At 39.1% G+C, this 26,833-nt stretch overlaps 1 protein-coding gene across 10 annotated transcripts; it reads right to left on the reverse strand.

Moving 5' to 3' along the window:
- Positions 1-21: 21 nt before the first annotated feature.
- Positions 22-17,096, reverse strand: tp53bp1 (tumor protein p53 binding protein, 1). Of its 10 annotated transcripts, none has more exons than XM_057331192.1 (29): positions 16,951-17,096; positions 15,263-15,400; positions 15,045-15,123; positions 14,884-14,965; positions 14,726-14,787; positions 14,468-14,587; positions 14,298-14,352; positions 14,058-14,218; positions 13,864-13,969; positions 13,160-13,248; positions 12,881-13,068; positions 11,530-12,802; positions 11,311-11,427; positions 10,968-11,168; positions 10,425-10,491; positions 9,938-10,021; positions 8,080-8,401; positions 7,936-7,995; positions 7,392-7,541; positions 7,059-7,279; positions 6,337-6,489; positions 5,676-6,064; positions 3,338-3,529; positions 2,694-2,867; positions 1,633-1,821; positions 1,458-1,552; positions 1,183-1,379; positions 956-1,092; positions 22-284 (listed from the first exon to the last, which is right to left on the reverse strand). In XM_057331192.1, the coding sequence occupies exons 1-29, from the start codon at positions 17,086-17,088 to the stop codon at positions 115-117; spliced, it is 5,409 nt and encodes a 1,802-aa protein (XP_057187175.1). In that variant the 5' UTR covers positions 17,089-17,096; the 3' UTR covers positions 22-114. The 10 variants fall into 10 exon arrangements, with proteins under 10 accessions (XP_057187175.1, XP_057187166.1, XP_057187155.1 ...); XM_057331183.1 differs by having other exon boundaries at positions 8,080-8,398; positions 14,884-14,977; XM_057331172.1 differs by having other exon boundaries at positions 14,884-14,977.
- Positions 17,097-26,833: the final 9,737 nt, after the last annotated feature.

Genomic DNA, 26,833 nt, shown 5'->3' on the forward strand with positions numbered 1-26,833 from the left:
AAAATAAAACATTAAAATAAAACAATCAGACTTGTTTTATTTTGTAAAAACTATATACAGCAAAATGCATGCACTAAAACACAGAAGACATTTAAAAGACAACATGTCAGTGTTTTATGTAGACGGATTATGACAGAATTCAGAATTACTGTCGAAGCTGAGGCACTTTCCACAGATCAAGCTCTGAATGAGCCACTCCAGAGAGACGAAAGGCAGGCCCGGGGTCACGGGTTTCACTGCATCAGATGCAGCCACTGCCAGATCAAACTTACCAGCAGGAATGTCTGTCGGTGAACAAAATTGACATCATGTTTTATCACTGTCACCCAACCACTAAATGGTTTATATTAAAAGGTACAGAAAGTATTTCTGTTTGACAAATACATTTAGACCTAAAGACATGAACAGTACTTGACAAATGTTACTAAATGTTTTATTAAAATCACACTCGCATAAATACAGTCATTTGAATGGTTTAAATCAAGCCTCAAGAACAATAATGATGGTGGCCATCATAACAATCACATGCCCAGTAATACCACACACTTTATTTTAAATTCAACTGAGATTTAATGAGTAAAAAATACGTAAAGAAAATATGTTTTTTTTGCATTGGGTATTTCTACAATGACATCAGTAAATATGTCTGTATTCAATATTACGGTTTACTGTGATAATTACTAGAACCTTCAAAGAAACAAATAATTCTAGGTCATTTATTGTCTAGATATAAGTATTAGCATACTTGTTCACATTTCTCTGAATTTACAGAAGCATACTTTCCATTATCTACTAACATCAAATATACTTAGCATACTCATCTATCAAAAATGTATACCATCACATGTGCAGACTTTAGAACGGTAGATTTGCAGACTAGTGCCGATACAATATCTAAGTGAAACAAATGACTTAGTATACTCTACTGTACTGTAAGTTTAGCGCTATTACTCACCAGAAATGTTTTCGTTTTCTTTGTGGTGATGAACCTTTGCTGCACCACCCATGGAAAGCAAAGAGGTCCACAAATCTACACGATCCTCTAATAGAAGCAGCACCTTCAGGGCTTTAAAGGGGTTACAGCGAGGATGCCTGATAGAGAACGCAAGAAAACACACTTATGACCAAACATATATTGGAACATTAGTCATACTAACCAAACATGACAATAGCCTATGTTACCATTCCACAATGCCTCCCTCCAGCCCCAGACCGGCAGGCAGCAGGTAGTTCCTGTAGTTGAGGAGTTTCTTCTCCTGACTGCAGTCCCTCACCCACATCTGAGACACACAAGGAACACCACCTGCCACACACAGCAGATACTTCCTGGTGCGACAGTGCTGATCGGCGATCAGCAAGCTCTGATAGGCTGCTTTACACTGACAATGCAGAAAACACACGTGCATAAACAAGCACACAAATGATTTTGTGCAGCACTCGTTTGAATATAGTCTCACCTGTTCTTCATTAAAGTCAGGCAGGATCATTCCTCCTCCGGCCTCCAGCTGTCTCATTGTATATTCTTTGTTATATGGAGCTCTCTGCACGGATTCTAGTAACAGAAGAATTAGGTTTTGAATTGAAAACCCCACATCAATCATACCTGCAAGTAAGATGTTTTTCTTTCTTCACCTTCATCCTCATCACTGGGCTGGTGGTTGGAGTCCCTCTCACTTTCAGAGGACGCCGTCAGCATGAAGACGAAGCCCATGAACAGAGAGGAGTTTTCAGGGAGAGGTCCGTGTGTCGCCACCAGGTCATCAGGGTCAGGCGGCAAATCAACACCACTTCCAGATGTGTTACAAGCAGCTATCTTCTGCCCTGTTCAAAATCAAGAAAACACTTAAAACATCACATAGTAGTTATGAAACACTCGGCCCAACAATTATTTTGAACCAGTGACTTGGTGGTTAAAGTACAGTATATGAATTGTGAGGAATTAGGCACCACTCCCATCCACCCTGTTAAAGGGATAGTTCACCCAAAAATGAAAATTCTGTCATCATTTACTCACCTTCGAGTTGTTCCAAATCTGTATAAATTTCTTTGTTCTGATGAACACAGAGAAAGAAATTTGGAAAACCTTTAACCAAACAGTTCTTGGACCCCATTGACTACCATAGTCGGAAAAAATACAATGGTAGTCAAAAGTGCCCCAGAACTGTATGCTGTCCTACATGCTTCAAAATGTCTTCTTTTGTTCTCAACAGAACAAAAAAATGTTAAAAGTAATTTTTCCTACTATGGGAGTCAATGGGGGCGAGATCTGTGAGTAAATGATGAAAGAATTTTCTAAAGAGCTCACCCACCCACACACAAACAAACAATAAAATGTTATGCCACATACCAGTCGCTGTTTAAAGCTGATGATCTGCATTCCATATAGTGGAAACGCAAGCACTATTTATTCACACCTTTAATTGCTTTATCATCAGTTTTATATTGTAATATGTATACAACAATAAAAACAGTAAGGGAGAGGCACTGATCCAGAGTTCATTAAAAACACATGACAAAAAAAACCTCTCTAAACTGAGACATAATTTCATAGATATTAAAATGCATAAAACATTCTGCACATATTGCTAAAAACAATAAAAGCCTGTAAAATTAAGTAATAAAATGTCCTGTAGTGCAAATGCTGGTCCACACTGTGGCATTATAAATGGCGGTCTATACAAAGGGCATCGTACCCACTGTTGCCCCGCCCCCCCTGCGTCCTCTTTTTGTGGGTGTTCTTTCATCCTCCGTTCCACTGTTAAGCTTTCGCTTCCCTGGGGTTCTCGGGCTGTTGGTTGCACTGCGGTTAGGGGTCGTTGTTTCGCTGGGGTTCCCTCTGCGTCGCCGTTTACCTTCTACCAGGTTATCTATGAAAAAAACAGCATGAATTATTGTTTTATTATTGTATTGTAATTATTGTATATCATTATTGTAACTGCCTTATATGAATTACATTTACATTTAGTCAATTAGCATATGCTTTTATCCAAAGCGACTTACAAAGAGTTCAGGGAGCAATAAGCGATATGTCATACAGGAGCAATAATACAATAGGTGCTAATACAAAGTTACTAGTTTCAACAAAAGCTAAACCACTACCTGTTGAGAGAATGAGAGAGGGTTTTTTTTCGTTTTTTTTTTCTTCATTTGTCTGTCAAGTATTCACAGAAGAGATGGGTTTTAAGTTGTTTTTTGAATGTCATCTGATGACATTTTTTATATGGGATCAGGATGTTTTGGGAGGAGGTATTTTCCCTGGCTTTTTTTCAAACTGAGGCTTGGTCAGAACTGGCATCCACAGAATCTACTAGAAAGTCACATGAATGTGAACACTCACCTAGGCTTATATCACATGCCATGGTTTGGGGTGTAGATGGTTCGTAGGGCCCCAGTCCATACGGCTCCCTCAAGCGGTTGCCTTGTTCCATGCTGAGGATCACAGATGTTCTGTTGTACCACATACTCTGGCCATCTTTCTCCACACAGTACAGGAACTCAGAGCCTTGAGTCTTATGGCCCTTCACCATACCTGAATATCAGCAAGACACCAACAAGACTTAAAACTGAATTAAAGTCTTTTTAATCACAAATCACTGTTTATTTGAATGCACGTATAATGCACATCAGATATTTAGATGCAAAATGCAACCTAGCAGATAATAAAGATTTGACTTGCTTTAATGCAAATTATAGGCTACTTAGCTAATAGCCTTAGGTCACTGACACTTGCATGACACACACATACGACCATTACCGAATGCCAATGTTAATAGCTCAAAAATGTTTGGAATATGAATAACTTTCTGACACGGTTTCACTTTGGAGGACATTTGTTAATCCACTGGCGTCTCACGGATTACTTTCATGATGGATAAATGTGCTTTTTCGAGAATGAATCGTGACCCCTAGAATCTATATGACTGACTTTCTTCTGCTGAACACAAAAGAAGATATTTTGTCCGACAAGCTTCCGATATCAGCCATGTGCTCCCAGTGTAAATGTGTGCACTCCCTGGGGAAATAGTCAAGAATTTCTGGAAAAATGACATGCTGATTTCAGACAGAAAGGTCTGTTGCATTAAGTGTTTATATTTACTTCGGGTCGAGTTTTGGTCGGCCATGATGATGATCCTTCTTTGTGAAAACGAAAGTAAACTTTTAAATATTAGTTCAGTACAGAAAAGAATAACAGTCCATAAGTGTCTTAATCTTTATTTGTTAACTACAACAAACACAGTACAGCTGTTGCTTTACGACTTCATTGCTGAAAACGTCTTTCCTTTAAAATGTCACTGCAAATGCTGCTCTCTGAAGGCTGTAGGTGTGCTCATCACATCACAGGGATGCAAAGCAGAAGTAATATATCAATAAGTATTATATTCCGCCTTAAAACACCACTTCCCGAACACTTCCGTCTGTAATTCATACATTAATGATTCCAACAATATCATGTCTCGTATCTGTATTGGTATAGCTGTGATGTACTTTTCTCCTTCATTTAGAATGATTTTTAGAAGTTATAACTTAGTTATTGTTTATCCTTATAGTGTGAACATCCATTAAAGCTGGGTATATATCTCTCTGTTTACTATTACAATAATTAAAAAGCTTTTTTTTACATTAATCACCAAAGCTCTACTATGCCAGGCTTGTCGGACTGGTTTGTTTGTCGGACAAAATGGCGGTCAGTCACGGGGGCACATAATATGGTGTTTGGTCAGATCGTCTGTCAATCAAACTGCTTGCGAAGGGTCAATTAGTTAGGACTAATCAGTCTTACTTTTCTTATTTCAATAAGACCAATCTACCTTTTAATGTAACTGACTGAAGAAGTTATGACCAGTCTTGAAGTCGGAGGGAGCGAAGAAAAGAAAGACAGAGTGATCGGACACAAGCCCGAAACCGAATAAATATTGGACGGCTTACACTCGGAGGTGAAAGAGGCAACAGGTTGCAAAACTAATGGAGACCTTGCCATCCCGCTACTGGATTTATAAGTCTTATATATAATTTTTTTCTTACTGTCTTAGTGTGAGCTTTTTTATTATGCTGTGTTCAGGTTGTTCATTGGTGTACTATTGGCTCACAATTTGTAACCGTAAGGTAGCCGAGAGATGAGGTAATGTTGCCAGTTCCGATAGCTAGCATGTCGTGCCTCGTCATGAATGTGTGTAATGCTTGTAAACGATGACTTCCAAACCAAAATAAATGTTTCATGGTCAAAAGTTGCAGATTCCTTAGTTCATGCATGTAATCCACATAATTGTTGAGCAGTTCAGTCGTTGAGTAAGCTAATGTTATCAGTATCTGTAGTTACCATGCTAGGTAAGCTACCATGCTATTACACAAAACAAAACGCTTGGTCGCGAGTGTGTTTAGTAACTTCTGAAAATATAACTACAGAAAAGTACTATTTTCGGAGATTACTACGCACATTCACGTCCATGCGTTGTGTTTTGGGTAAATGCAAATGTGCTACGTAAGTTAGCTACGCGCTATCAGCTTAGTCAACAAATTCACGTTTATTGCGCTGCCCACAAGGAAGCTTATACAGCGACAGCATTTACGACACTGGTAACAGACAATTGCGCTTATCAACCACATGGGGGAACCGTAAGCCAATGTTACATAGTATCGCTTTAATAAAATTCAAACAGTGTTTCTGTAAATCATACCTATATTGAAGTACTCCTTGTCAGTCAATGCTGTGACCTCTGTTTCCAGAGGAATAGGATCACACAGTAGGATGTCCTTCCCCTGTACCTCACACTCCTGGTTGTCATCGAACAGAAGGCGGAAACGGTTCTCTCCCAGGTCTCGCGTGATACTCCCAGAATAAAAGTAGGAGTTGGACGACCACTTGGCCAGCACACGCAACCCAACAAAACTGCTGGTGCCAGTACTGTTGTCAGGGGAGGTGGTGTTGAGAGAATCAGAGCGGCTTGTAGTGCTCAGCTCTACCGGGCTGCCTGGTGCTTGGGCATGCCGCTGGACATACGGCTCTTCCTCTGACGAAGATGCCACCTGGCCATGGGCGCCACCTCTCAGCCCTGCCCTGCCTCCTCTGAGTATTAGCAGGGGATGGAAAGATCAACAGAAGAGATGGTAACCACGTGATCATCAGAACATCCATAAATTCAACAAATAAAAAGAGGTTATTCAAAAGCCAGACCAAGAAATGTTAATACTACTTTCTAGAAACCTTTTTGAAAAGAGAAAGATTCATGCAAGGTGAACAAATAACAGATTCACAGTGGTTTTATAAATTGGGTTTGCCTATTTATGGGCCTACAGTGTTTGTGGTCCGTGTTAGTAAGTGTACCCAGCGCAGCTCACCTACGCAGCGGGCTGCAGGAAGGAGGCCTTCCTCGCCGGGCACAGCCACGGGGGCTCAGCTGGGTCTTGACCCGAGACCCCCGTGTATCCGTCACCTCTGACCCCACCGCCACACTGTGGCTCCTCGGCTGCTGCCGTCCCCCCCACCTGGGACTGAGTGTAAACACACAAGGAGAGGATGCGCTCAGCTGAAACGCCCTCGACCAAATGTGCATGGGAGCAGCAGCCATAAGAGGATGGTGAAATTTATATTGCTATATAATTTTGTGTCTAGTAAGAAGGTGAGAAGATGCTTGATGGAAATAAGCATATTAACAGCCACACACACACACAAGACATTCTATACAACACACAGAATTACAAGTGTGAACATTCCCCAAATAAAACACGGTGTACGCTTTTGGAAACGTGGGTGTCTGAATCAGGGTTGGGCAAATTTAAAACAGAACTCATGTTTAAAGAAACAACCCATATGTTCTGTGTATAATAACAGATTTATGGGTACTTTGTATAATTAATAATTAATTTAATTTTTTAGTACATTCACATCAATTGTATAATTTCATAAAATGTTCTAATTTTAATTCAATTTACATTCAACATTCTCAATTCAATTGTTCAACCCTGGTCAGCACAGAAGCAGCAGTCAGTGATGAAGAGACTTGTGTTAATTTAAGAGTTAGTAAAAGAAACCATGCACAGGACCCTACGCTTCAACTCACCTGCCGGACTTGCCCCCTCGACTGGGTGGCATAATAAAATCATGCATTCTGATGGGCCCCAGGCCCCCACTGCTGGTCCCGCTGGAGCTGTGATGTGATGGGGCCTTCGAGGAGAGCGAACTGATATCAGCCAAGTCTCCAGATGTCATAGAACTTCCTGTGCGGGATGGGGAGATGTCATTATCCACAACACAGCGGTCCAAGATGGGTTCCTCCGACTCCTTGGAGAAAAGATACAGTTTGAGTAACCTTAGCCTGTCTTTCTGATCGGTCAATGTCTAGTCAATCATCTGGGACTAAGAACCCAATGTAAACCAAAGTAACATTTCTTACATGGGTAACCTTGCGTTCAACCTCTCTGCCGTCTTCATAATAGACATCCGTAATGATGCGAGTAACAGTCGTGCGGACCTCCTGGATGGTGCGGACATGTCGGCGCATGGATGAACCAGGTTGGGTTCTGGTGGGTGTGCTTTGCTCTCCCTTAAAGAGATGAAGCTTGAAGATTAAGCTAACTAGATAAAGCCCTTATCTTAAACACAATTGAATATGGTTTCTTTTAAGACTACACTCTTAAAAATAAAGGTGCTTCACGATGCCATAGAGCAACCTTTTTTGTCTAAATGATCCATAAAGAACCTTTAACATCCGAAGAACCGTTCTGTTTCACAAAAGGTTTTTGCGTCGAAAAAAGGTTCTTCAGATTATGAAAAGGTAAGAAAGAACCTTTGACTGAATGGTTCTTTGTGGAACCAAAAATGGTTCTTCTATAGCATCGGTGTGAAGAACCTTTTAGGCACCTTTATTTTTAAGACAGTAGAAAAGTCATTTGGAATAGCTGTTATTTCATTTAGAAATATAGTGTTAAAAAACTTACCTTTGCAGACAGGTTGTGTGGTCCAGACAAATCAAAACTAGTCTGCTGAGACACAGCTCTCTGTAAAAAAATCATCCAAAGAATTAATAAAGCATGGCATCATTCATCTAATAAATCCTAAAACCCAACCAATGACTGTCTCACTTTGCCGGAAGGACTGCTGGTGGAGGTGATGTCCACGCTAGTTTGCTGGGACACGGCTCTCTGGCGAACAGGTGTGCATGGTGAAGGTCTTTCTGAAGTAATGAGGACCTCTTCTCTGGGACCTTCTCTGGGAGGGGAGAACAGACCACTGAGCAGAGGCTCAGAATTTGCATTCGTAGCACGAGGATGCTGAGACTGATGTGATACAGCTTCACTGACTCGGTAGGAGGATCTATTGCCCTCTGTCACTCTCGGACGGTTGGGGGGCAGTCCTGAGTCATTCATGTTGATGGGGCTGTTGAGCGTTTGGCTCTGTTGCCTGCTGGAGACGTGAAAAGAAAAGAATGTGTTGGTTTGTGTTTTTATATGTATTAACTCAACGTTACAGTTTTTTAAACTATAGTAATGTTTCAATGTTGCGTTAGGTTAAGCCTTGTTGTATTGTGTTCCTTTTTCAATTATGACGTTTGGGACTACACAACAGCACATAACATTTGATATTCATGCGTATAACTACAGTTGCACACACACAGTCAACTTGCTTTCAAGTGTTTACAGACTGGCTTTGAGTTCCACTATGGTGACGACTTACAGCTAGGGCTGTCACGACAATGAAATTTGGCTGACGGTTAATTGTCTAATAAATCGTTGTGATTATGACGATTAATTGTCTGTTTTAGGGCTTTGACATTTAATTCTCATACATTTTTGATTCGGCTTTGAAACGACCATATTGTTCTGAATATAAGACTATGTGGTCATTATGTTTAAGGTGTAGGCTTTTACGTGTCAATAATGCAACCTCCAAATACTTGTAAATTGAGTAAAATGGCTGAATTGAAGCCACCATTAAAATGCTATCAGTCATAGAAAAGCGTCTAGTCGGTTTTTTCTCGAATGCAAGACTAGACTACAATAAAATTTTACTTCTATGTTAATGAAATTTTAGTAGGCTGGTTTTCACACTGAAATGATTATACATTTTTTTAAAGTGATGGTGTTGTTGGTGTGTTGATGGTGTGTCACTAAAATATGCAATATGCAGGCACTACAGCTCCCCCTTGCGTCTTCTATAGAGATGTGCAATAATTGCGATGTTCTGAAACCATCAGCCCTACTTACAGTTGCCCATAGAAACAGCAGCTAATGAAGCATCTATGTACATATCTAGAGCACCAGGAAATCACTTCATGGAAGAACCCAGTTAATCCCAACATGAGGCTGTGGAAATAGGCCATACTCAAATCTCCTCACAACCCTGACCAGAGAAGAACAGCACCAAACCTACTTAGAGTTCCCTTGGTATTAGATATTTTTAGGAACCTAATTTATAACCTCACCCAAAAATTCAAGGTTATTTGTGCTCAAGACAATTGAGACAGAGCATACATTTTTGTTTTGGAGCAATTGTGCCCCTACAACACTGCAACATTTACCTTATTAACATCTAATAAACAAATGGGTAGCACTTTATTTTATAGTCCTGTTTCCCATGTACGTGCTGTGTACTTATTACAGTAAATATAATAACTAGGTACTAACCCTTAACCTACCCCTAAACTTATACCATGTAGTTACCTTATACTACTATATTCTGACATAATGGCTGAAAGGCAAACGTATGCGTATAAGCTCACGAATATTAAGTTACTTGACTGCATGTTCCAGGAAGACTGACAGGCAGTGTCACTTTACATTGTTATTTGTTTTTGTATGCTTTTTTTGCCTGGATGGAAGTAAACAGTAGCCAATCACAGTATCACTGGACCCAGTCTGCCCTGGTAGTAATACTGGTGGTAATGCAATACAAAACATTCAAAATGTGACATTACAGACTCATTTCAGAGGTCTATGGTACCTGATAGGAAGACCACTGGACTCTACTTCATCCTCCACATGGATCTGCCTGTGTGCTTCCCGGACACGACTAAAGACAGACGGACTGAAAAAGACATGTCATTTTCCATGTGTACTTCATTACAAGCTAGGCAATACTATCTTATTCCTGACATGACATTCAGGGACACGGTTAATGATATCTGACAATGAGCCACACTAACTTGCCAAATATTGACATGTTCGCGCTGTTATTGAAAAACTGAAAAGTTTTGGAATCAGATTTTTACTCTCAAAATAGAAAACAAACCAACTCCTAAATACAGTATTTACCCTCCCCACTGTTTAGATCTGCAGTTAAATGAAACCTATTGCACTTGCAATCTCTAGGCATGATTAATATTTGTATTGCAGTGTTAAATGACTGTGAATCAGCAGCTGTGAGTGACAGAAGAGAAATGAATCCAGCCCACAGATAAGCTTCTTGCATAGCAACCTCCACAGGTTACCTGGTTACAGCCATGGCAACAGTGGTAGCCTTGGAGACAGAGACGTCCTCATCTGTTAATGGTGGTTCTGGGAAAGCATTCAAATCAATCTCGTAAAAAAAGCAGTCAGCTTCACACTACTAAGTAAAACTTTCAAATGAAAATTGTTGTTGTAAAATGTATACATCTAATTGTCCAATCAATATATAAGTGTTTAACGTATAGAAAACATGCATATATGGCCACGGAAAAAATTATGAGAACATTATTCGTTTGAGACTAATTTGTTTTAGCTTTTCCTAAGTACAAATATTACTGTTGTATTGCTTAAAAGTATTGTATTGCCCCAATATTTTTATTTAAAATTTGGGGCAAACATTATTAGTAATAATTAGTGTCATTTTACCTAAACACATACCTGTACATAGAAATTCATAAAAACAGAAAATAATTTTAAAACAGTCTCTTAATTTTTTCCTGTGGCTGTATATCTAAATATTATGACTATATATTTAGCATGTATGCGTTATTAAAAAGTCGATGTGTATAAAAAAAGGCTTTTACTCTGCAGGCTGAAATGTTCGGAGCCTGAGCTGCCCTCCTCCACTGGGGTCACCAGTTTCATCCTCAGACTCAGTTTCCCATCTCCCTCCATCACAGCTGGCTCCTCGCCCTCTCTGCTCTCCTCTACCGATATCTCACTAGCCGCCATTGTCGTCTCCCTGGTAACGTCGCCCTCTGACGGCTCCGAGAATGAGGTCATCTCTGAAAAACGTCGGAACGGTACAAAGTAAAAACACAACAGGAAGTATATTACGGGGGAGGGGTGTTCGGCACCAGATCAGCATTCTTATATTTAAACACATGTATCCAAAAGTTACGCAATAAATAAAGAGGGGACACTCACCAATAGGAGTGCTGTGCCTTGGTGTCTTTTTCAGCTGACTAATTTGTGGAGGAGTCGCACTTACTGCAGGGCGGATCAACTCGCCCTCTTTGGGCAAAGTAAAGTGAAACGGAAGCTCTGGCCGGGAAAGAACAAAAGACAACAGCTAGTTGGATATACTGTGGACAGGTTATGTAACAGCCGGGGATAATAGATCATTTGTTTGCAGAATAATCCCACCTCCAGAGCTGTCGCTCAGACTTTTGTTGGCGGCATTGTCCGAGTTCATTCTCTCCTGGTCTTTGCGCTGTCCTGCTTCACCGGCCCTTGGGCTCTGTGACTTAGTTCTCTCAAGCTGTAAAGGTGAAGCCTCAGTTGATCTCAGTGGCTGAGACCCTGACATCTTGGCTGTTTTCTCCTGCACGGATCCCCTGGTAGGTTGAGAGAAGCTTACGAATGGCTGGGACCTCTTTTCCTTCACTTTCTCCTGAGAGACCCTCTGGCTCTCCTCTAGCACCACTACACTAAAACTCTCCTCTTTGCTGGAGGACTGGAGATCCCTAAGCTTCTCTTTTTCTTGCTTTCCATTCTCCTCCTCCATGGGTTCTGGAGAAAGCACCTGACTTTGAGACAAGGCCAAGTCGAGTCTGCTCTCTTCACCTTTCACGGTACTCTGTATCTCACCTTCATCCATCAGCTCCTCCTCCTCAGTATTTTTAACACTGTCTGTAATAACACTGTGGCTGTGTATCGTTGGCTGACTCAGTTTTTGGCTTTCAACGTGTTCTTTTTCATTCTCTGTATTCTTTTGAGAGGAAACAGTCAGGACAGATAACGACTGAGATTGTGAAGGGACAGGAACAGGAGTACAGGTTATAGGTTCAGCTGCTGATAGTGGGGTTTTAGAAGAGCTGGCGGTTGGCAGATCTGTGGTTTTACTTTTCTGTGGTACAGAAGTGGTGTCTGACACACAGTATGCACTAACAGACAGCTGGGATTGAGCGACACCCGGGGTAACGCTTATATTCGGGTTTTCTACGTTACCAGACTGTGAGAACTTTTGAGAGCCACGGTTTTCCACTTTTTCAGGTGCATTTTTAGAATCCATCACTTTATTTTGTGAATTCTGAGAAGTTTTGTTTGATTCTGGGTCCATACCATTCTTGCTCACATTTTGGGAGTGACATTTGGGGTCAGAATTACTCTTGTCGACATCCAGAGTTCCTTCTTCTTCAATCTGTGTGGCTTGACTATCCTCTTCAACAATGAATGCCTGAGTCTTCTGAGAATGATTGTTTTCACTGCTGATCTCCAACTGAAAGCATTCAGCTACCTCTGAGGGTTGTGAAAAGCTGCTTGAAGGCTTTTTTACTTTCTCTGGCGGGCCAGTTTGTTTGGGTGTTTCTAACTCAGTTAGTGATTGGCTGTTTTGTGGAAGCAGCTTCCTCTTTGAAGACTCTGTATCTGGACTATTGTTGCCAGGTTCAAGGCTTGGAGTGGAAATAAACACATCCTACACAAAAGAAAAGTACTGTGTGAACAAAACAGTGTGAATTCAAACCCAAAGTTAATCAGAACAGTTGATGCTTACATGTGAGAATTCAGGCTGGCTGGGCACAGAGAGGCTTTTCTCCAGAACAAATCCAGGGGGATTCTGGAACACTGGACTGGAAGCTGTGGGTTGTGGTTTGGGGCAGGGGTCCATGTCCATTGGCTCCTCCTCTCTCCCTTGATGCTGGTCCTCAGGTGGGCCAGATGTGTCCATTGGGGATCCAGCAGCTTCATTATAATCCAAACAAAATCATTTAGTAGTGATTTTAGAAAGCCTTTTACAGCACATAATCACCACCTGTGTGTATAATGGACTTACTCTGATCTTTTTCTGTTGGTGAATTTGGGACTATGTAAGGGGCTTGACTTAAATTGTCCTGAGTGGCCGCCACAAAGTCAACAGACTGCCTGAAAATGAAAGAACACATGGCATATATTGAACAGAGCAAAGTTTATCAGCATTTGAAGGGACAGTTCACCCAAAAATGAAAATTCGAAACATTGTTAACTCACCCTCAAGTTGTTCTAAAAGCTGTATAAAATTATTTCTTCTGTTGAACACAAAAAATATATTTTGAAGAATATGGCAAAATAAACCGTTCTGGGGCACTATTGAGTACCATTGTAGTTTTTTCCCTACTATGGAAGTCAATAGTGCCCCAGAACTGTTTGGATACAAACATTCTTCTAAATACCTATTTTTGTGTTCATCGAAACAATAAGATTTTGACACTTTTGGAACAGCTAGGGGTGAGTAAATGATGACCGAATTGTTATTTCTGGGTGAACTATCCCTTTCAGACGGATGTATTAAAAAATGTATTTACTGAAATTATTTTTGATCATTATTAACTAATTATTCTCGCAATGTTCCAGATCAATATGACATTCTGTCTTCTACTGACCATCAAGCAGCAGTTAACCTTAATGTTGACTTTCTGTCTGTCACACAAAATGCGTAGAACCGATACTCCCGAATGTACAAAACACATATCAAAATTCAGACTAAAAGTAAATTCTTACTGTGAAAGACTCTCATGCACAAGTATGCGCTGGCCAGACAGGTGAAGCAAGCGAAGACTGTGTGCAGGTGTTGATGTTGGCATAGCGCAGCTGTCTAACTTGATGTCTGTAAAAGTAAACAAAAGGGTTAACAATAAACAAAACAAAAACTACAGCAAATCACAGTTAATAAATGGAATAATGTGGGTGTCTACCATTTTGCTCTTTATCAAACAGGTCATCCTGAGAGGAAACGATGTCATCATCTTCATTCTCCTGACTGTCAGCTACTTGAGAGTGCAGTATAGCCTGAACACTAAGCTTCCTGCTTTCCCCATCCTGAGGCCCTGAAGAGCTCTTTGAGCTGACCTCTGACCTACAACGAGATCAAAGTTACCAAATTGATAAAAACTGAGAAACTCTTCATTGGTATCGTGGCTGAAAAAGATGCTTGCCCTCTAGAACTTCCATCCTGACAGGCTGATGTTCTCTCTGAACTCTTCAAGTCACCTGAGAAAAAGAAACCAAAACAAAACCCATATTAGAAATGAAATGGAAGTGGATTAAACTAAATGAAACATCCAATAGGTTTAATTAAAAACGGTGAATCAAATATTTGATTTACATTGACTGGCTAGGTTCGGACTATCTCTTCGTTTGGTTGGAGCTCCATCCAGCTGGTCTTCCTCATCATGGATGCCCTGGCTCTCTGACAGCTCCAAGAAACCAAACTGAGACATCTCATCTGTGAACAATCAACCAAGTCTTTCATTCATTTATTTCTCAAAGCATTTGCAAGTAAACACATAACTGTGTTGATAAACAGTGTTCTTTGAAGATGTTAGACAGACACAGTATTGAACAGATATTGACGATATCTCACCACGTGTCTCTGTGCCATGTGTTGTGGAATTAGTCTCGGACTCCATGTGCTCTTTAACACCTCTGTATGAACAATTATGAATATGGGTATTAAATATTACACACTACATGGATAAATGAAAATTTGTTAATAGCTCAACTGCTTCATGGTTTTAGTACCTTTTTTGTTTAGGAACAGAGCAAACTTCAAAAACTTGACTATGCTCTGTTGCTGCTGAACCCAAGTTGGACTGAGAATTGTCTGAAAAAAAAGCTGTCTTTGTTCATAAACAAACAGAAACTAAAAATCCTTTATTTGGCAGGGAAGATACAATACATACCTGAGTGGGTGGTACTGTCAATTTTATTAATCTGACTGCCAGATTGCAAATGACTTTTAGTAGGGGAAGAAATCAGCTCCTGTAAATAAACATTGTGAAACACAGAAAGTCACTGATACCATCACAAGTTTACATAGGCTTGAGACCAAAATAATAAGTAAAGACAGAACTCAATCTGTATTGGATGACACGTGATGCTCTCATCTGTAAAGCCTTACCAACACAGGGCTGTGAGATGTAGGCTGGAGGTTAGAGAGGCGACGGGCCAGAAGAGCGGAGTAGCTGGTTTCTGGGTCGTCCTCCAGGGCAACACTGTCAGGCTGGGAGTCCTCGACTATTAGGCAGGGGTTCTCTGTCTGAGGAAAACTTGAATCAAGATCACTCTCACCAGAATCCATAAGGATGGTATAGGGTTAGCAGATGTCTACGTACACAGAGATTAGAAAAGTGGGTTAAAATGTAGAGTAAAGTTAAAATAAAACTGTTAGACACATACAAATACAACACAGACAAGAAAGAGTCATGTGTTTGAGCAGAACAATGACAGATCTTCCAGCACAACATGGACACACGTATTACACAGAACACGTTCACCAAAATACTTTATAAAGTGTTACGATTATTATAAGAGCACGCGAGATTTCCGGCTGCGCGACACCGCGAGACTGTACGCAGCATGGTGGTGCGAGTTTTTCCAACAAAAGATCAAGGAGCACCGCGAAATGCACAAACGAATTGTTAAAACACATGTGGAAAACACGTGGATTAAAAGCACAGCGTCCTCTTCTTCCACGAACAACCTTTTCTTAGAGAGAATGTGCATTCACCGATACAGGTAACTAGTAAGCATTGCATTGATAATCTGGGTAATGGCAACACTTCCTGTAAACAAACAGTAGAAAATATCACCATATTTACCTTATTTGCTCAATACATCTGCTAAATCCCTGACTTTGTTCATCCCAGCAAATGTGTAGCACTTTACAATGTACGTACTGTCCGAACTTCTGTATACTTTCACACCCTAACCCTAGTGAAACCCTTCGCGGTAAAAAGACATTGCAGAAAATGTCGGCGCCGATTGGCTGGAGAAGTTCTTGCCTCAACCGAACGCGGAGATAACCTCTTTTGATTGGCTAGGAATGAATGTCAAGGCGGGGCTTTGTGCTCTGTTGTTGGCATTGCGCAGATGTTTAAAGGCCGCAGTGGTTCAATTTATTCGGCCTTCGTACAGTAGCTGCTTTCAAGGGATAGATACTGTACATTAACATCAAAACACGCCCACAAATATACAGCAGAGCCACAAGTTACAGTAAAACATAATGAAAACGCAACGAAACTAAATAAGAAAAAAATATTTTATTTATTTTAAATTTAAACGGGATTTAAACTGAACTTTAAAATGTGGTCAATGGCTTCGCAATATTTGTAATTGCCAGGGTAAAAACAATAAAGCAAGTTATTTAATTGTCTTTATGAAAAACACATTTATCTATTTATATTATAACTGCTTCATGTCTTTATTAATGTCCAGCTGTTAAATACATTGAATCATCAGTGATGACAAATACAGATGTCTTTCATTGGTTTACAATATCATGCCGATGCGATGCCATTTGATGGCTGCTTCCTTCTAGACATTTGACGTGCCTGAAGCAATGTTTACAAAATAAACATTTATTATCAAGCACGTGATAGCTATTAGCTGCCGTAGATATGTTAAACGTAGCCTACGCGACGCGTTACCTTTCGACATGTTCTCGCAGTAAGTGATAACAATACAGAAACCATCATCATATGGGTACAACACTACAAGACTGTTACATCATTTCGTCCAAAAATAAACGAGCTGAAAGCACAAAATGCAAGTCATAATCATGGCGAAAATACAAAAATTAGCCAATACCTGAGAAATGGTCCTTTGTAAAACCGTAGGCTTGTCTATTTCTGAAAGAATGCAGCAATGTATAAATGGTTGTGCGAGCCGATTATCTCGCGATGAAGATGGGGTGTGTGAGGGATACAGGATCACTTGACGATGCATTGGCTGCTTGGCATTTTTGATGTGCGCGCGCGCATGGTAATTAATGCATCTCGAAACAAATAAAGAAAGGCTAAAAATCCAACGTGTAGTTATTTTTTTACCAAGGATTTGTACCAATGGGGTTTTGCGATTTGCTCAGTTTTTCTGCTATGAATAACTTTTCAAAGATGAAAAGTAGACACCCTGCTTAAAAGCAATTATAAATATCGAAATGTATGAAATATAAACGTCCCTGTTAAGCTTTCTGGGTATTCTCTGTTTATGATACCATTATCAAAAGGTGACTTGAAATGGCCAGGCTCAGGTGCGGTCATGTTGGTCTTACAGTAAATTAAATTCTAGGTTACTGGTGTTATGACTGAAGACAATGGGAAATAATGCATTACAAAATATCCAGCTGGCACTGCCAAGACAAACTGTCCCTCAATTTCAGGCTCCAAGCAAGAGCGATTTTATACAATTGGGTTCAAATATAGTAATTTTATAGTAATGGGTAAAGTTAAAGTAATGGGCTCAAAGTTATAGTTTAAAGTAACCGTATGCTTGCTATATGATCCCATCATGGCAGCCTCAAGATCACTCAAAATAAAACAACTTTCTTAGGCTATGATGTGCTGAGATTTTTCATCTATTTGAGTGTACATTATTTTAAAGGTACTGATCATTTCTTTGTGTGTAATTTTTAAAGAGGAAACTTGGCTTTTTAAGTACTTTGAATAAAATGAATTTGTTTTGTTTAAAATGACAGGCATGTTGTTTTTTCCAGATGAGATTTAGGACTTCCTAACTGTTATATTATAACACTGACCAGCTTCAGCAGAGACTGCAGAGAGGTTGATAACGTCGGAGATTATGTTAATGTTACTTTTTTCGTTTTATTTAATTTATCTATTTTTGGTGTTTATGTACAGTATGTTTAGTACTTCCTTTAGTATTTCCTTGTGTGTGTGCACACTTGGCGAATAAAACTTCTTACTCTGAGATTTTTATTTCCAAATTACCAGGTGTGTAATGATACAAAACGTGTTAATTCTGAGAGAATTTGTCTGCGGGAGTTAATCTGAGAGCAAGATGAAGCAGTCAGGTTTTCCAATGCATGCAATTAGATAATTTATGGAAATAATACAGTCGCCCTATAGCAATTACAGACAGAAGATGTTAACATTCGAAAATCATCACAACAGTACAGAAACAGTCAAGCAGACTTAATAAATTACTGTAAAATTTAAAGTAGAATACCAAAATAAATGTAAAACAACGCTTGCTTTTTAAAAAGAAAAAAGTATGCACAAATTTCAACCTCTAAAAAGAATTAGCACACTGTATAGTGTGGTGGTGGCTCTTTCGTATATAAGACGGGGTTTGACTTAAAGATGGTTTTCTTTGTCCTATACAACGATGACAAACATGTTGTTTTTGCACTGAATGAAACAGCAGAGGGCAGTATATCATTCTGCTGTTCACGTTCCAGTATGCAATAAGGACTTTGCAGTAAACCTCTTCAAGAATGCTGACTCATGAGACATCGTGGGAATGATATACATCAGACGACAGAGTTATAGCAGTCGGTAACACCCTAACTCAAGCAGAATATGACCAAGCCCTCTTGAGATGTATTCTATGATCACATTCATCTGCAGTATTTTCTAAACACATATCATAAGTCAATCTTATGTTTTACATGTTGTTTAGAATAACGAATGGTCTTGTATTTGATGTTGTCTCATATATTACCTCAATTTGATTAACGAAAGCCATCATTTAGTCAATATCTTTCTATAGTGACATTCAGTTACAGATGAGAGCATATTATTGTTGTACGAGTTGTCAGCTTGTGTTGACATGTTTTAGGTTTTTGGTTTGATTTTATGCACTGAGTGTATTGTGTGTCGTAATCTGATCTCGTGTCGTGACACATTTCTCAGTCAAACGAATAAATCCCTGTAAATCATCCAAACTTCCATTTGTTGGTTTTCTTTTTAGAGCCTCTTTGTGTTTGCAGACGTTTTGTATTAGAAAAAATCCGATGGAGCGTAAACAACTAGTTCCCTCAGGTGTCACGGAATATATTATTGCAAGTAAAGTTCTCATGATGGAATGTTAGCATGTGTTGCTATAAACCAATAGAAGGGCGTCTTTCTCAAACCACTCCTTCTGCTTCTTCTTCTCCGCCTCACGGAGGGAGCTGCAGTTGTCATGGAAATGCAAGAAGTCCCTCAGCTCCTACAGTTACCATGGAAATGGCGCTAAGAGATGGTGAGATAGGTCCTCAGGAGGGATGCGAGTTTATTCAGCACCTTGGACAGCAGCGGTGTGTCGGTCCTCCGTTCTGTCAGACGCGATATTATATGCTTATCGTGATCGGGGAAATTTCAACGGATTATCATCTTGAATTAGTAAAAGAACACATTAAACGAGGTATTTTATCAACGTTTAGGTTCATGTACAGTAAAATAGGCCAACTGGCACCGTGTAGAATAATAGACCATGCAGAGCTGTTAATGCACTACAATTAATATACAAGTAGCAAACGCTGTAAGAAATGATACCTTGCTATTTTAAATTCATATCTATGAGAACGAGAAGCCTTTGAACTTTTCAAAAATAATTTATCTGGCTGCAAGATTCTGTGTGATATCTCAGTCTTGTGAGTTCTTTAGCATTGTGTAGCCTACTTTTTTACACAATTAACGTGCATCTACTGTAACAGGAATCTTGTCGTGGGAGATTGATTTGACCATCTGTGACTTGAACAAGGAACTGACACTCTTCGAAACCAAACACTCTGCACAGTTTTCTTCAGAAGTGAAAGGTCAGTTTTTAAAGTTCCAGAAAGATTAAGTTTGACTCTGACAAAATCATAACCTGTAATAAACATTATGGCATATTATTCTATGTAAAAGTGCAGTTTTATCCACTGGAATATGCTGCAAGCTTATGCAGAATTTTCTGAATAACTTTGTACTTTAGATACCGTTTCAGAAATTTGTCACACATTTCTTGGTCAAAATGTACTACATTCTCTTGGCTCTCGGTCAGATTCACAGGTTTTACGATATAGTGGGAAGCTGCTTGCTGCAGGCGGATTTTGACAGTTAATAGATTATTTTAAGGTTTGATGATAAGTGTGAAACAACAGTAATTATCTGTCACATGCAGAGAGAAAGATTGCAGTAGATTGCACTGATGTAAAGCTTTCTGTGATTCTGCCCTGCCACACCTTGGGTCTCACAGCCAATGAACTGACTGCATTCTGTAAATGCATATTATGGGTGCATTGAGTTTGTGTATTTCACTTCAGTGACGTATTGATATCAGCGTGTGGTAAATTATGCAGCAGTTCATAATGTGTGGATGTTTTTAGTAGGCCTACTATGTGATGGTTTCACTGTAAATATACATTAAATCTGTAAATTGTATTAAGGACCCTGTTAGAGTTTTATATTTTGAGTATGCTATGGTTAAGTAGGGTTCAATTATTTATGTATTTATTTTAAAAGCCCTAAAATAATTTATTACATCTAGTGTAAGGACATAATGTAGGCCTAATTATCCTTTCAGCTCTTTATGTTTTGATTTTATCTCAAAAAACACATCTCTCATAACAACATGCAAGGCTTCACACTGCAACCATCAGCATTTACGATGCTATAGGGGATAATGCATTACATCTAATCTTTACTTCCACTGCACCGCACGCACACATACTCACATGCACAAGCTCTCATTCAGAGCATGGTCACTCTATCACTGGTTTACCAATTCGCCCTGTCACCTGTTTTCATCTTCTTTATTGATCTAACTGTTCTGTGGTGATGGTTACCTCATGGCTTTTCTCTAAATTCCCTGTCAGCTTGCTTCGATCTATAGTTCATCATATATGACTGCTGACTCCCTACCATCTCTGCATGAATTAATCATCAGTCTCTCCTCTCCTTTAATTTAATTACTATTTGGCTGATATAAAATCTGATGTAAGTTCCATTTTATTAGACATTAGGCATTAGTATTTTATTAGTAAAATACTGTAAACCTAATACGTAGTTAAACCCAAAACAATATTATTATCTCCAAAAAGTGTTTCTTTTGCTGATGTTCAAAATCAATTCTACACTAACACATTATTAAGATAAGACAAGCCACTTTTTTAATGATGTCCCCAAACCCTAATCAATTGTCAATCTGCTGGGTTCACTGAAGTGAAGGATGCAATTATCATGCCGAATAAGCGGAGGAGGTAAAGAAATAAATGAATGTAATGTATCACTTCAGAAATGCTTTGAAGCCCCTCTCATTTTCAAGGGCAGACTTTGCTGCCATGTGCCATTCTACTGATCTCTACAGACCAAAAACCTCAAAAGACCAGGTTCAAACAGCGTTTGGGACCAGGGAAACGTTGTGAGTCTAAATGCTGTTTGAACTTGGGTTGAGCATCATTCAGACTATGAGTTAATTGAGACTAACTCACACTTTGCTGTAGTATTTCAGCAGGTTTGCCAGTAACTTACTGTGGATTTAATTACTACTTATACTACTTTTCTATTAGCACTGGTTTTAAACTTTACTTTAATCAAAGTTAAAACACTTTGACTTTTAAGATTCAAAATGAGCAAGAGGAGACTGGTCTCATTACTGGCATTAGCACAGCAACACTGCAAAAAAATGACATTTATTCCTAAGCATTTCTGTTTTGTTTTCTAGTAAAAATATTTAAAACCTTTTAAATTACGATTTACATTTACATTTACATGACCAGAAAAATGATATTTAGTCTTGTTTTATGAAATAAAATATAAGAAAGGTAGGTTTGTTTAAAACAAAATTGTAAATTATATCTAAGTTACTGACAAACCTGCTGCAAAACTACTGCAAAGTTTTACAGTGCAGCTATGTTATTATATTTCTTTGTTTGCACTAATGAAAAGCATGTAGATCAAGAATCAGAGCATAAATAATGTTGTTTATCTCATCTAACAAGCTAAACAAATCTGGTCATCATTTTCCACATTTTTGGGTGGATTGGGATGGACCAAATGTAATCGTAATTTAGAAATCACAACTGAAATCACAACTATACTTTTTCGATGCGTTGGCGATAAACTGCAGATACCCGCCAGATCCCTACGCTCTGCAAACGAACGAATTCTTGTGGTGCCATCCCAAAAAGGTAAAAAATCACTCTCACGTACGTTCTATGGACCGGTTCCACATTGTTGTGGAATGATCTACCCACTGCTACAAGATCAGCAGATTTTGTAGCCATCTTTAAGAATTGGCTGAAAACACATCTCTTCCGTCAACACCTGACCGATCAGTTCTGACTTCTATCTTTTTTCTACTCTTTGCACTCATAGTTTTTGTTGTCCTTATGTTGTTCCAATTACTTCCATTGTTTACCTCATTTGTAAGCCGCTTTGGATAAAAGCGTCTGCCAAATGACTAAATGTAAATGTAAACTGAGTTTAAGGATCATGTGTTTCACTGTGTTTTCTACTCACTGCATTCCTTTATTATCAAAGTATGACAGCGCAGGAGTGGACTGGCCCCACTGTGAACTTTTTCTATCTTTTATTGTTACCTCCAGTTGTGCCTTGCAGGCAAGGCTGCTGCTTTATTCAGCTCAGAGAACCTTTAAAACAGGATTCTGTCCCTTTGTGTTTAGAACAGGAAAGCTGCTTTTTTAATGATGTCATTGTAAGCTATTGGTAAGAAGATAATTTTGTGTAGTCTAATTTATTGCTTCCAATTTACTCTAATTCTGCTTCTCTGTACTCAGTTATAGATTATTACAGCACAGGTGTGTATTTTACCTGTGATAGCAATTCGTTTTTGTCGTAGATACAGTGCAGCATTCACTTGATTAAAAAAATGTGAATTTGTAATTACAATGTGTGTCAGAGAGGAGTTGTGGCTGTGAAGCTTTTAATACACACAGTATTCTATAACACCAAGTACACACCTCACATCCTCAGACTGACTGCAGATTCTTTAAGTGCATTTGAGTGCAATCGAAAGGGAGAAGTTTAAAGTAAAAATCTTTTATTAATGAGAGAAGAGATGCTGCCTCGCGTGTTTTTCGGCAGGCTGAGTGACTTCTCTTTGATCTCTGACAGGTGGCAGTCACGGCTGTCCTGCTCTATACGGGAATCGCCTTGTTTTAAGCATCGGTGGAAGGTGGTGGGGGAGACTGCGCATGCTCAGTACAGCTGCTCTGCCACTCCTGAATCTGTGCTCGGAATACTGATCAGGACGTGAGTGCAATGTCATCATGGCTGACTGCTTGTAAATGTCAGAGCAAAAAATAGTGTGTGACTATGCTCGATTAGGTTAGTTAGGATTTAAGCATGTTAATTAAAGCAGTTTTGTTGCGCTTTTATTTGCTGGAAAAGAAAAAAAACATGTTGACCATGTTGATGCTGAATGTTTAAATTTTCTATTATTCTTTATTACCACATTTTTTAACAGCTCTTTTTAGCTCTTGATATTTACACGAAGTGATAGACATCTAATCCTGGCTTTGAATCTATTAATATATAGGCTCATGTAGGAGGCAGCTGGTGTTAGTGATTTGATGCTGCATATGTTTTGAAAAGAAAGCTGCAAGTTCTTAGCAGAAGAGCTAGATTTGTGTTGTGAAGTGCTGCTACCGAATCCCCATATGACCTCTGTCTCAGGAGTAAAACGTGCTGGAGATACGACATGAAAAGAACCTCCAGCAACATGTCAACCTATTGTATGTCTGAGCTTGACTGGGAAATTGAGCGAGATTAGTGCTGCATGCTGACAGCCGAGGTCAGGCAGAGTATAAGAACATTTGATCGGACTGGAGAAATGGACAGTCATATAAATAACTATTCAAAATAGGTTACTTGGCAATATTGTCCTAAATACTACATTTAGTAAAGAATGATAAAGGTTATTGTATTGATTCTGAAATGAATGATTGGATGATGGTGTAATATAGACTTTCCCATGTGTTGCTTTTCCCATTTGAATGTTGCTCAATTCACATGGGAATAGCAAGTGATCACCTTCATGCAACCTCAACCAGAGACTTTACAACCCACACAGATGGGGATGGGCCCTTAAACAATCATTACAGATCTCCTTACTTCCCTAGAGACAGCAGGCAGTATGTTGGAATGGACAACGTGGCCCCAGCTGTTTCGGGCATTGTTCAATTAATTTAGAAATTTTGCAGCAACCTGCCTCATATTGATGACTCACTGCTATAATCTCTTTAGCAAGTTTGATGAGAAAAGCTTTTAAATACGCTGTTGGGACTTGCATGCATAAGCTCTGATGGGATGCTCGGAGCATAATTAAGTCAATAAACAGGGAAATTTGACAGGGCGGAGAAAAATGAGCAATGAGTCTACTGGAGGTTGATATGTGTAACTGCATCCCAAATGGAAAGACAGCACTTACCTCTGCTGTAATTACATTCGTTTTTAATGTCCAGTGTGGTTTAAATGGACCTACAGCTTAAGTTATACTTCATAGTTATCACATCTCCATATGATCTACAATCAAGACATTACTATGCTACGTATAGCTGCACCGATGCTGTAAATTGTAATTTTGGAGATCACTCGGCATGGAGCATATTTTCACAGAATACCCTAAAACCTTGATTTGTGATTATCTCGCCTTAACATTAGCACAGGAAAAGGTGCAAATCTCTAGGCATCGAGACATCAGCAATATGTACAAATCTCTCAGCCATGAAGCTGTTATCTGTAGCAGAGGGCTTTACAAGGGTGTGTTTCTTAGCATTGATTAATAATTCAGGATGGGTTATTGATTCTGGTCTTTTATACCCCTGCAGTCTGCACATGAACACAAGAGCGTCAGCATGCTGCTCAGGCGACTCCAGTCTGCCTCTTGGTGGCATTGATTGCTGGATCTTGCACCACATGCACCAGATTGTAACCCGAGTACACACCCAGACTCTGGACCAGAGGTCTAAGGAAAGACAGCGGGTTATTGTTTTAGTAAGCAAAAAACGGACTCCCTGCTGTTAGTCTAGAGCATAACGTATTAGGATTGTGATACATACTGTATCTTTAAAGGGATACGTAGTTCACCGAAAAATAAAAATGTTGTTATTATTTGTTCTCGTGTCGTTCAAAACCTGCACATGGCTCTTTGTTCTGTGAAACACAAAAGAAGATATTTTGAGAAATGTCTCTGTGGTTTTGTGTCCACACAATGGAAGTCCATGGAGTCCAATGTTGTTGGTTACCAACGTTCTTTAAAAGATCTTCTTTTGTGTTCTGCAGAAGAAAGAAAGTCATTCAGGTTTGAAATGAAATAATTTTTAGGTGAACTAATTTCCTTACAGACATAGTACATCTTAGATCTCAGAGTGTACACACTGTAAAAAAAATCCCGTAAAAAAACAGATAAAGTACTGGCAGAAAATTACCAGTACATTTTCCTTTATTTTACGGACATTTCCATTAATGCTAAAATGCAAATGAATGCAGTGCAAAATGTAAAATACAGGTAAAACAACTGTAAAAATGAACACGGAAAATTCCTTCATATTAATACAGTATATTGTGCCCTATTTTTACGGCTTTTTTTTTAGAGTGCAGATGTTGGGTTTTGGTATCCGTTGAATATTATTGCAAATGAACAAGAATATTGTACATATTGTACACATCCTTGTGGTACTGTGCTAATGCATTACCATTTTGTAAGATGAGCCAGCTGTTATCGTGGGACTATTATGAAAGGATGAAATAACTGGGATAATTCAAGAGATGGACAGCCTAAGGGCGCGGCAGTCAGACTGCTGCTTTGAACAGTTGCTTAGGATTTGTCTGGAAGTTTCTATTTATAATCTTGTAATGGCATCAATTTAGATGTGAATTAACAAATGTAAAGCCTTTTGTAGAACACCATGTAGCACTCATCTCATTTGCCATTAGTAAAACAACCCTTCAGTTTGACCATGTTTTCATGATTTATTATCAGGATTTATTGTTAAAACGGTTTTGAGTATTATTTTACAAAAATAATCATGATACACATTTCTGTTTCTACTCATTTAATGTATTACAGTCATTTCTGTTGTTTCTACTTCATTTTTAATTTTAAGAGTTTTCAGCTTGATTTTCTTTACAAATTTTGCAGGTTACGGTATATCTGAATCTAAGATTTTTATTGCCGTATCTATGTTTGTTGTTGATTTTTTTCCTAATTTCACTCTTACTGTAAATCCAATTTTGCTCTGGCTCATTGTCAAAACGGTTATCAGAGGCAAGCAGACTGTGTCTGCTGAAGAATGCTGAGGGCAGTTAATGGGTCAGATTTGGCAGTCTTGCTTCGCAGCTGTCGGTCTGGGATCAGCTGTAGGCTACATATTGCTAACCAGACCAACCTTGCCATTCTTGACCATCACAGCATTTAGGGAGGCAGTGAAATATAGAATTGTTTATGTTCATGCTTAACAGTTACATATTTTTTTACAAATATTTTATGATGCTATTTAATTGTGCTAAACAGATAAGTGTTGGACTGGGTTATGGATGTGAAAATCTCTTTATGAACATAATAAAAACGTTTTCCCCGCTGTATTTACAACTAGTATTTTACTTTATGTATATATTCTAGATAGAATATAGAATTGGCAATCCATGGAAGGTGAGCACATTCTTGCACATTTCTCGTTTTTTCTCGAGTCATTCCTATTAGTGGTACGTCTGTGAACACAAGCTCACAGGCCACACCTACTTTC

This window comes from Triplophysa rosa, linkage group LG1 (genome assembly GCF_024868665.1).
Source record: "Triplophysa rosa linkage group LG1, Trosa_1v2, whole genome shotgun sequence".
Lineage (NCBI taxonomy): Eukaryota > Metazoa > Chordata > Actinopteri > Cypriniformes > Nemacheilidae > Triplophysa > Triplophysa rosa.